Source organism: Colossoma macropomum, unplaced genomic scaffold (genome assembly GCF_904425465.1).
Source record: "Colossoma macropomum unplaced genomic scaffold, Colossoma_macropomum, whole genome shotgun sequence".
NCBI classification, from domain to species: domain Eukaryota; kingdom Metazoa; phylum Chordata; class Actinopteri; order Characiformes; family Serrasalmidae; genus Colossoma; species Colossoma macropomum.
The window spans coordinates 55,788,788-55,800,806 of record NW_023494792.1 but is presented as its reverse complement, the minus strand read 5'-3'; the positions used below and the strand labels follow the sequence as shown (position 1 = coordinate 55,800,806).

Sequence of the window (12,019 nt, the reverse complement as noted above, 5' to 3'; positions counted from 1 at the left end):
CCTATCCAACTTCCTGCAAATTACTTGCTCTAACTTCTCTTTCCTGTGATGAAGATTTCACACCCCAGCCATTCTTCCTCATTCCAATCCTTCAGATTTTCAGGGGGGGTCCGGCCTTCTAGCCTTAAGCAGAAGCCGCCCAAGCACACCTGTTGAAGTTCTCACTGTTCTCTCTTACAGTCATACAGTCTCTCTTTGTTCTACTGCCATTTGTTGAAGGTCCAGAATATTTATTGCTTATTTAATACATTTGCTGACAATCCATTGCCGTTTCCTTCTGACAGCCTTCTCTCATAAGGGCTTTGAGGAGTTTGTCGAACAAATCCAGGTTCCAACCATTTGGGTGGGCGTGCTTTCTCTGACTTGGGAAGTGGTGGCTGCTTTGCTCAAGTAAGATCTGTGTTTTATTTTGTAATGTTTTGTTTTTTGTGTTTTTTAAATGAACCTTTGCAAAAATGTTACCAAACTGTCTGTAAACCTCTGTCACAGGTGTGTATGTGCTCGAGGCATCCTGAACAAGTTCTTGAGTCTCATTCAGTGGGCCGTCTTCACTGCTGCAGCTGCAGCTGTATTCGCTCTCAGTCTTGTAAGTAAAAACTCAAAGCAATTTGTAGTATTTCCATATTTGAGTGTTTTTTCTTCTAAACTTAATTTCTCTAAGCAGTAACTTGGGATACAGAACATTTGGTGCTCTGGTGTTTGATAAGATCAGTTTGTTTTGGACAAAACAAATATATAAGGCTGCACAAAGTGGTGTCCGTGGGCCTAAGTTGGTCCGCCAGAGGGATGTTTTAACCCAAGGAGAGAACAAATGGGTTGTTACATAATTATTATTATTTTTTTTTTAATCTGTTAGCATTTTAAGTTATTTTAGTAGCGAAAGGTACCAAAGGAAATTACATATGAGTATTATTATTTTTATGGAAAAGAAATTAATAAAACTATGACTTATAATGAATTAAAATTATGCTCTCAAATGAAAAAAACAACTTTATTTGTGTACTTTCTTTCAAAGATGTTCTTTAGGTTTCTTCATAAAACGTTTAACACTTTTGAGGCCACTATACAGTCATTTGAAAAAATTTGAGCATCCCTTTTAAATGACATTTAACATTTTTTTATTTATTTATTTATTCATTTGCAAATCTTTGTGCAGGGTGTTGTTTTGTTTTGTGTGTGTTTATTTTTTGTGGCTAAGTTTAACAAAATGGAAAACAAAATATAATGTGCTATAATTTTTTGAGTATTTTAATTCAGAAAATAAACAACGTATGCATATAAATATGTGAAAGTGCTCTCTGTAGAGGATGTTTGCTTATTTTCACTTAGAAATTCAACAATGTTTCATTTCACAAGGGGCACCTAAACTTTTGCATATGACTGTATATGATATCTGACTGGTCTACAGAGAGGTTTTCAGATTTGTGCACACTAACATGAAATGGCCAATGGTTTATTTTGCTTGTAAGGCTGAAAACTACACAATTAGGTTTCTGTGCTTCCTCAGTTTACTGTTATATTTGTGCAAGTCTGATTTGCTTGTGTTCACCTCCAGGTTCCATACACTGCCATGGCTGGTATGTCTGGCGGTAAAATTTTACCCGAGGTAAGGAAGGCTTACGGTGCTGTGGAGAAGTATCAGCTGGTCAGCGCGTACGGCATTCAGCACAGAATGGTCCCTCCTGCAGGACGGCCTGAAATCGTCATTGAAGGCAGTGCGGATAAGAAGACATGGACGGTAAGAGAGTTTTCGGCTCGTCTGCCTAACATTGATGAAACTAGCCAAATAAAGCCTAATGCACAGTAGTATAGTAGCAGCAGTCATTCTGTGCTCTTGAATTCTAATGTTGGTTTATGTGGGCGTGATTTTAAATATTCATGAGAGCACCTGCAACACTGCATACATGAGACCTGGGGCCATCAAAACAAAGGCTAGTGAGGTTCACAAGGGCTAAAACATCAACATGAATATTTTATTGCTTGTATAATTATTTATAGTCATTTTGAGCAGTCATTTATACTCAGAAGAGCTAAAGTGTCATTCCAGTGGGGCCGAATTAAAATCATTTTAGCATAAGCACAGATATGAGTAAAAGTCATGAAAAGAAAACTATATTCCACACAGCAGGATTTCTCTGTTTAGCTAGATAACTTTAGCCCAACGTCAAGCCTGTCCAATAGGAAAAGAGCTGAGGGACATTCCCATTGGACACTCCTCATCTTTGGGCTTAAGTTATCTGGCTAACTGCGAAATCCTGCTTCGTGGAACACACCCCTGGTCAGCAAGCAAGGCTTTGAAGTATTCTAGGTCCGTCACGATCCTGAAGTTTTAGCTGACGATTAATTGCTTTAAAAAGTCTTGTGATTAACATTTTAATGAGAGCTCGTTTTTGTTCATTGTTTGCAAAAATGAAAGTACAAGATTAAAGTGGCTGATTAGCTGTCTTGCTTCCTAGCTGTCGACACTTAGTAGCTCCCACTGTGCACCCAATAAAGCTCAAATAAACAAACGCTACTCACCGCTGCCCCCTAAAGTTGTTAAAGCACCAAATCAGTTGTTTGTTGTTTTTTGTAAAACTCACGACGTGTCTCAACAAGTTTTCTGCTTTTTTTGTTATTATTTACATTAATTTGACTCAAACCAGTGAATAAAAATGCACTCAGTTACCATTAGGGACATAAAAATCATTGTGAAAATATCTGTGGGGGAAAAATAACTACATTCAGCTCAAATAATTATGACTAGGCTCTAATGTATAGATTATGATGTGTCTAACTGGTTTAGCAGACATTATCCTGTAACACTAAATTCAGTAGTGGTAAATACCGTTTTACCTTAGTGAAAATGGAGTGAAATGAAGAGTGCAGGTGTATGAAAATAGCTATAAAACTGCTGTAATAAAGCTGCTGTAATAAATACAGTTACATAATAACAGGTCTGGCTGCTTTCCATGCACTGATAGAGGTGACTCCCCCTCACAAATACAGTTCGCAGTGATGTACATGAATTGGCCTCAAATAAGTAACACATGAATAGAAATTCTAATATGAATTTAGACAAATGGTCATTTGCAGAATTATCATGAAAAGCAATATCCCTGTGATCCAAATTTGATTAAGACCTGGCCCCACAGCTTACATTTTTATTGATAGTAATATAATTACCAAGTGAGCTAGGTTGTAAAATTACTTGCTTCATCATTTATGATGATAGTGATGACTACATTCTACACAGACAGCATGTAACATTGTTAACATCCAGTGGCTCTCATGGTTGGTTTGGTTGGAAACCAAAGTATTGCCAAACTGTAATGTTGACACCCTTCTTCTTGAAAACCTCATCTATTTTATTCTCTACCAGAGAGCAGAGTTTCTTTGTTTCATTTGAATGTTCCCCAGCATAACACTATGCCATAACTTTTGCACAGGCCACATTTTATGTTTCATTTTTTACCAATATGTTAATTTCAGGAGATAAATGGTAATTGTTTATTAAAGTGTGTTTCACTTAGAAAAATTTCACTTAGAAAGTCATACAAAATGTCATTTGGCCAGGTGTGCCCAAACTTTTGCATATGACTGTCTGTATGCAAGTATGTATGTATGTATGTGTGTGTGTAGACGGTGATTTTCTGTTTTTAAAGCCAATCAAAAGCAGTCTTTTCTACTGTATGCATTTTTGGATTAACCATAGATTAGAATGATTGTACAAAAGGAATAAAGGCGTAGCTTTAAAAAAAAATCGTTATATCAAAGAGAACGAAAGAATGATAACTTGAATAATATCAGCTCTTATTTAAATTATTGCAGTGTTCCTTAATATTGGTTATCGACCCAAAGCTAGGACTAACATTTGTGTAACACATTTCCATGAGTCCTGAGTGCAGATAGAAAAAAATAGCAGTTTTTGTCCTTGTTTTAAATGTAAACTTTTACCTTTTTAAACTTTTTTCTTTAAAACTTTTTAAACCTATTTAAAACAGTTGTGCTTCTCTGTTAAACTGCATTTTAACATATTGGCCAGTGCAGCTTTTCCCCTTGATTTCCTCTCTCAGCTCAGGGTTATTCATGTATAATCACATGTGATACCACATCACCACCAGAGACCATAGCAGCCACATTGTGTGCTGTGTCTGTCAGGAAACAGCATGTGCCCAAGCTCTTTTTGCTGATACAGACTCTCCGTCTTCCTGTCCCATTTCAGGAACTGAACCTCATGTACAAACCGGACAGTCTGAGTGAAGGTCCTCCGGTGGTGGGGCCTCACCAGCCTCGGCTAGACTGGCTGCTGTGGGAGGCTGCTGTGGGGGAGCACGACCAGAACCACTGGTTTACAGGCCTAATGCAGCGTCTGCTGGAGGGCAAGCAGGACGGTGAGCCATATCTGAGCAGTTACACAGGCCATTGTCGTACAGTAGGTGTTAAGCATCACTCTGAAGGTGACGATAAGGCTGCATCTCTTTTGGGATGTTATAATTGTAGTCATTTATTCAAAATCTTGGTCATTTATTGGTCAGACTATTTTCTATGTTCCACCATGGAATTTCTCCAGTCACATTTGTGTATTCAGTATATTTTTAAAAATAGTTCTGAGTCCTGCTAAAATAATGGAATCTATTCAAATCATGGTGAGATTTGAGATTTCATATAGGGCTGCAAAGATTTCTACGTCTATTATAAGACTTTTTTTTACTTTGTAAAACACTATGATGTTAATATTTGTGTGTGAATTCCTGCAGATTTCAATGCACTCTAGTCACATGGGGGCAGTGCAGCTTCAGTCTTTTCATTGTATTATATGAAGAAATCATATATGGCACAGACAGAACTTTAGTGTTGGGGGCAAAGAGAGATAAACACGCCACAAAAGGCACAGCGTGCAAAGCACAGTATGCAAAGCAGAGGTAACATGTCACAGCAAAATGACAAGGATTAAGAAACGAAACAAAAACGGTTGAGTTACAACATGTTTTCTACTCCTGCTGATGGTGGGAAAGTGTACTTGCTTAAGTTAATGTCAGCACTGTAAATGTAATGGATAGGCTGCATGTTAGAAATCAGAACACGTGATGGAAAAGAGGAACATTGCAGTGATGTTAAGCACAATGCAGTACAGTTAATTGCATACTAAGGCCAAAATTCAGTAATGAAGCGGTAGAAAAAAAGGTTCCAGTTTAATGCTGCATTTGACTGAAGCTCATAACTTGGAATGTCTCACCTCTGACTAGGATCAGCTGGAAATTCCTGCTCAGAAATTTTGGATGGTGTCCTCAACTCGGATCAGCGTATGATACCAAACCAACATGGCTCACACAGTCAACAGTAATAAAGAACCACTGCTCTAACATACACAGTATTTTATTAAACTGTAACATTGAACATTAAGTTCACTTAAAAAAAAAAACGTACAAACTCCAGCTTCCCTCTTTTGAGCCAAGTCGAATGCAGCATAACACGGTCCACTCATCTCAGAAAGATCGGCTGTCACCAACACGCAGACGCCCCACTCAGAATTATATAAATGTTGACAATAAATGGGAAATAAATGATTAAATGTGCTGAAACCCAGAAAACAAGAAAACAGCCAGTAAATAAATTTACTTTTGTTTTCTCGTATGCAGTCATACAGTAAATTTAACATGGACAAAAGCAGTTATTCATATCAGATGATGAATTTTCAAATTCAGGTTTCTTGTACCCTTATTTAAATGTATTGATAGGATTCCGGATTGATGCACTGAATCCTGAAACTTAACCTTCTCTTGTCCAGATGCAGAATGCATAGCCAGACTAACAGGCTGCTTTCTTCTGAATCAGTTGGGTTTATTGAGCTGTTTCTGTCTGTCTCTGCTCTGCTGTAGTGGTGAGTCTGCTGCAGGTGGATGAAGCTCAGTACCCCTTCAGCCAAACTCCACCAGCTTTCATTAGAGCCAAAGTCTACCACTACCACTTCACCCGGACCACCGAGGATGGGTGAGTTGAACGCAGACACAGCCAGCGTTTTTTTGATACTGAATAATGACCTTTTTCATGTATGCATGGATGATCACATTTACATTACATTACAAGCGTTGTGAAGCAGAAGATACATGAGGTAGACATCAGCTTTATGAAGCTGCTACCTTTAGCTCAACAAAAAGGATACAGAAGATGACGGCTGCTCCTGCTCCACCATAGATAATGACAGGTGTATGGTACACTGGTTTTAGCCTGATTTTAAAGGGGAATTCCACCAATTTTGCAAAACGTCTGCATACTTTTAAATCATTAAGATGTAAATAAAGGCGTTCAGAGTGGTTTGGTGTGAAATGGTCCGTTCTGGAGAAACTTACAAAGTCAGACTTGTTCAGTGGTGGTGATGGAACCAGACATACACCTTTAAAAGCTCCCTCACCGAAAGTTATTACATACAATGAAATGATCTTGAATATGCTGCCTGATGACATTGTTTTATGATAGTTTTGTCCTTTAAAACTTACTTATCATTAAATGATACATTTTTCTAATCACTACTATTTTATCATTATCAAAATATAAAACCTCAAAAAAAAGGGTCCACTGGTTATTTTGGATAGTAAATAAAATTGCTATTTTGCATTGTAGACATTGTGACTCCTGGTTCCTATCACCACCACTGTAAAGACAAAGTCTCTGCAAATTAATCATTTTGCATCAAAACACTCTGAATTACTTTTTGCATATTGACAGTTGAAATTTAGAAAAATCAGTGGAATTCCCCTGTAACCCCCAGATTTGCCCTTCACAACAAATATAGACGGCGTTTGTACGGGTGCTTGAAATCCTTGCAAATACTTGAATTTGAATGTTGTATGTTTCAGGTTTGAAAAGTGCTGGAATTGAAAGTGCTTGATAATGTATTTCATTCACAGCAAACAGCTCTCTGACTGAATAGTTCGGTTATTAGATGGAGAAATAAAATAAGTCGCAGCCTAAAATGAAAACTGCTCCGCCTGGCCTCGCTTGCGTGCCTGCATGTGTGTATGATGTGAATTTCGTCTCGTGGCGACTCTTTTGGCTCCCAAATGGCTCTGCCGTTGTAACTATTAAGTTACAAAAAAGAAAGACAGAAAAACGGCTCTTGGACGGGAGCCGGCTCCCATCGTGACTGCCCTGTTGTGGCTCCACAGCAGAATTAGATTTGTAGGTAAAAATCCTTTACAGTAAAATAAAGCTCTGCTGATCATTCAACACAGTTTTAACAATAAATAATCTTAAACGCTGCAGTTAATATATAACTGCTAATTCATGCTTTAACCCTGAAGATCAGCACAGGCTGCTGGTCACCGCAGCAACGCAGACAAGTCTAGCCTAGCTAGTAGCTAACGAAATGGCAAAGAGAAAGATTTAAGACGAACATCGATAATTTGGAGATTAAATGACTTGCTTGCATTTATAATCACTCCAGCTGGTTTCCAGATACGTTTAATCTGCAACGAGAAACTGTCAAACACTAAAAAGTCGCGACGCTGAAGTCAGTTTCTTGTTAGAATTGTCCTGTTCCACTTTAAATAGTGCAGCAGTTGCATTCTGGCACTTGAGGCACCATTTAAGGTGCAACGGAAAAATTAAAACAAGGAGCTGGTGCATGAGAAGCGACTTCAGCCTCGTTAAAGTCAAACATTGAGAGACATTTTACAGGAAACTGTTCTACTTTTGTTGAAAAGTTTCCTGCTAAAGATGCGAGAAAAGCAGCTATAGCTGAGCTAAAGCTTAAAGCAGAGCAAAGTAAGTCTGTGTTTTATATTATATATGTTTTAGCTTATACTAGTACATCAGCACATACTGAGACATATTTACAGCCAAGATGTTAAAATGGACATGAAATATTGTGGCTAACAAGGTGGTTTGGTTTTTGTTGAAAGGACAAAATGGCTCTTCTAAGCATTTGGGTTGTCGACCTCTGACTTAAAAGACCTGCTCAAAGAGCTCGTTCGCAACCCGTACACCGCCAGCTAGTGTGTGACTGCGATCTGCCAGTCTGTTTTCAGGTTGTATCTCTAGCCACTATTCCTATTGTTTTGATTTGCACAATACTGTGGAAAGTTACAGAGCTGATTGACTCCCTACCTCAGAGGTGAATGTTGTTGTTTTGGACATTTTCAGTGAAGTTATTTGTTGAGTAAGTTTTTGGGAAATTGTTTTATCCTGACTCAGCAGGGTTAGATAGCAAGGAAAGTCTACTTACAAACAGGTGACACATTTTGGAACATAAACCGTATGTTTTCCTTTCATTTGTTATGCTATCACCAAACACAATTCTGGTTGTTCATAGCATAATACCATCTCTTTTAAAGTGATACAAAGTGAATGAATTATTTTGAGTATGTTTGTATTTGGATAAATATGTCAAGTCAAGTCAAATTTATTTATATAGCGCCTTTTACAACAGATGTTGTCACAAAGCAGCTTTACAGAGAGTCCACGCCCCCAGTGAGCAAGCCTTGGCGACAGTGGCAAGGAAAAACTCCCTCAACAGGAGGAAGAAACCTTGAGAGGAACCAGACTCAAAAGGGGAACCCATCCTCCTCTGGTGGACACCGGATATATGTAATTTACTACAGCTGTAAAGGGCTGGAAAAGCTTGAAAATGAACCTTGAAAGTGCTTGAAAAGTGCTTGAATTTGACCTTGGAAAAGATGTATGAACCCTGTATAGACAAACGTAAGTGAATTTGCAGATCAGGATCTCGATCGGAAGCAGTTGATGCATGGACGATCTGATAGGGTGAGAGGGGAAACGAGGCACTCTTCCAGTCCAGCTCCAGAGTGATTGCAGGCCTGATATTTTCTGACATAATTAACATTGACACTGGACCACAGAAGTGGAGGAGTTGGTCGTTTAACACTGACAAATGCTCACCCTCATGTCAAAAAGATGAAAAATTCTCTAAAAGACTGACATTAGCTTCTGTCTACTTTAGAAATCAGTTATTCAGTTCAGACTTCTAATTTATTTGTATAGTGCTTTTTACAGCAGCATTTACGGACATCCAGAGAAATACAGACACTGTGGGAAGGAAAAACTCCCTCAGAGCAACAGAACGAAAGCCTGAGAGAGGAACCGAGAGGATTTTATGTGCTGTGTAGTGGTTGAAGTGATACTCAGACATTCCTGTAACTGTGTTGTGTGGCAGGACCCATCCGCAGGCCTGGTGGAAAAGGCAGTACGTGAGGGCGTTCTTTCCCACAGTGCACTTGGGTGACCCTACACTTGATACACTGCTGAGTGATGCTGGACTGAAGGTAATTGAGGCTTGTGATGGACCACAGTGTCATCCTTATCTGACCAAGATGCACTAATTTCAGATTGATAACGATTTTGGATTCTGAGAATAAACTTTGATTTGATTTTTGATGTTTAATGCTTTAATTTCTCAATTCTGAGCTTCAGAGTGCTAATTATATACATTATTGGTTTGGCTCTGAATATTAATTTCATTTCAGAACCAAAGGTTATAAAGTAGAATTTTATTGTGTAAGAAACGGTGCAACTCAGCTGTAAGTCATACAAAAACCTGAATTGTCTCATATAAAACTGTAGTGTTTTTAACTCCCTAAAATTGGTATGTGAAAATGTCACAAAACTAAAACTGAAATATGTGCAAAATTTACACAAAGTCTACAAAACACAGCAAATGAGTCCACTGGAAGAGACTGAGGGACGTATAGGCGATTAGGGTTGGATGGTATAATGGTATTAAACTATACCGCAGTACTGGGATACAAGGAGGCCAGCGGGGTAGGGTAAGGGGTGTGAACAGTGGTACTTACTATCCACTAAAGGGGCCTTAGACTAAAAAAACGATTGAGAACTGCTGTTTTAGATAAAGTGCTAATGGCCTGTTACCTGAGCTGAGGTTAGCCTAGTCTTTTTACACCTTATCTTTTAGCTCGAATACAGTGAGTTTGTAAAGAGGTGGTGAGCTAAAATCATACGTGATAAACATATAAATTGTGTTGAATGTTTTATTACATTAAATATGTACGAGTAAAGTGTAAAATGAGCTTGATGTTTATTAGCACTGTCACTGTGACGCTTTACTGTGTGTAGTTGTGTTTTGTATTATCTGCCCTAGCATGGCTCCCCTGGTATGCAGCAGACTTTAGTTATAATCATCTTATACTGTGTTTTTATTGGCTTATTACGTCTTATATACAGTATGCAAATATTTAGGCACCCCTGGTTAAAATAATGTTTTGTTGGTTTTCTAAGTGAAATTAATTTCCTCTGCACATGTTATTGCACTTTTACTCTGAATTTAATATATTTGAGAAATCGTGTCCTGTGCAAAAGTTATGGCACATTTAGTATGTTATGTGTCTTTTTTCCAGTATGTTAAACTCCGCAGATATATAGAAATTGTGCAGTAATTCGTTTTCTTTGTATTTAAGTAAAGCGTTTGTTAACTTCAACATAACATAATTTAGCTGGGGGTATTCAGACTTTTGCAAATGACTATGTATGTATGTATGTATGTATCTAGTACATGTTGCTGAGTATGTATGTGTCCATTCTTTGTCTGTCTCTATCCAGGGGAAATTTCCAGTCCAGCCCAGTTCAGACACACCTGTATCCCAGGCCCTGGGTCTCTTACGCGGTCATGTGAGGGGCCTCTCTGGGCCCTTGGTGCTTTTAACTCTGTTCGCCACCGTGGTCTCCATCCTCCTCCTAAAAGCCCTGTTCTCTCGGCCCCACCACCCCAAAGGCCCGAAGCCGAAATCTGTGTCCGAGCACAAAAATAAGAAACCCAGAGAGGCTCACGAAGGCTCTGAGAAAAGCCGTGCGCCTCCCAGTCGGGGAGGGAAGAAGGACAACTCCGAGGAGAGGAAGCAGGACTCAGACAAAAGCCCACGCAAGAGGAAGTGAGCTCAACTGCCCCATTTTACCATCGTCTTTCTCAGGAACAAAGGGCAGGAGGGCGGATTCGTTTTGTGTATTTGCTTCACTAATGTTCAATCCAGAGTTGCCGTCCAATTCCATGCATTCATTTAAAACACCTTCTGTCATCAGCAAAGTATTTTTTGGTCTACTCACCAGAGACTGCAGCATTACATCATACGCTACGTGTCAGAACCACTACATTCCTTCATGATGTTGAAACCTGCTCCCGAGTGATTGGGTGTGCCAGGACGTTTGACTGATGGTCACGTTTGGAAAATGTTACACGTGATGTTTATTCATATTATTATTCTCTGTAATGATTCAGAGATTAGAGGATGACCTGCTAAGCCTATTTATCTGACCAGTCACAAGTAGCTGCAGGAACTGTTTGACATCGGTTGTTTTTTGTAATGGCACTTTTCCATTTCTACTAAGATCTTGTTTAACCATTGTCCCTTAAATGAATGATGTTGAGATGTGCACTTTTGCCTCATGGTGTAAACGGTTGACTATTATAATACATGTTATTTCATAATCAAGTGTCTTTTATTGAACCTTTTGAATGTTTTTTAACCTTGTTTTTTCAGCTCTTAACTGATCCTTTTTAAGATCAAAATAGATTATTACGTATTTCAGATTTTGATTTTAAGGTTGTCTAACTCCAGTCCAGTAATTCCAGTAGTGTCTAATTATGTAGCTGGGGTCTAAAATTAAAGGGGAAATTGCATAATTTTACAGGATTTCTACATAATTCATTTGTTGAATTCAGAGTGCTTTGTGTAGGGTAAGGCGCTGCTTCTATCTCTCTGCAGTGATTGGATTTACAAATAAGTACATTGTAGGCCAAAAGCTTTTTTTTTTTTAATATAAAACTTTTGTAATCAGTGTCTCAGACATCAGGCAACATAACTATTTCTTTCATGTAATATCTTTCTGTGAGGGAGCTTTTAGAGGCATTAGTCTTCGGTCTTCAGACGTCTGGTTCCATTCACTGCTACTGTGAACAGTTCTGACTTGGTAAGTTTCTCTAAAATGAAGAATTTTACATCAAACCAGTCTAAATGACTTGGTTTACATCTTAATGATTAATTTATGCATGCCATATTATAATGGTTGG

The 12,019-nt window shown here is 38.5% G+C and overlaps 1 protein-coding gene across 1 annotated transcript in view; it reads left to right on the top strand.

Annotated features, from left to right (window-relative positions):
• The window catches only part of lmf2b (lipase maturation factor 2b), a 31,279-nt gene extending 19,842 nt beyond the window's left edge, over window positions 1-11,437 (top strand). Inside the window, exons 8-14 of the mRNA XM_036577622.1 lie at window positions 285-390; window positions 490-586; window positions 1,556-1,738; window positions 4,205-4,373; window positions 5,862-5,973; window positions 9,155-9,263; window positions 10,555-11,437. Coding sequence (XP_036433515.1) covers window positions 285-390; window positions 490-586; window positions 1,556-1,738; window positions 4,205-4,373; window positions 5,862-5,973; window positions 9,155-9,263; window positions 10,555-10,887 — 1,109 coding nt within the window. The 3' untranslated portion in view covers window positions 10,888-11,437. The remainder of the gene's footprint in view (window positions 1-284; window positions 391-489; window positions 587-1,555; window positions 1,739-4,204; window positions 4,374-5,861; window positions 5,974-9,154; window positions 9,264-10,554) is intronic.
• Window positions 11,438-12,019: the final 582 nt, after the last annotated feature.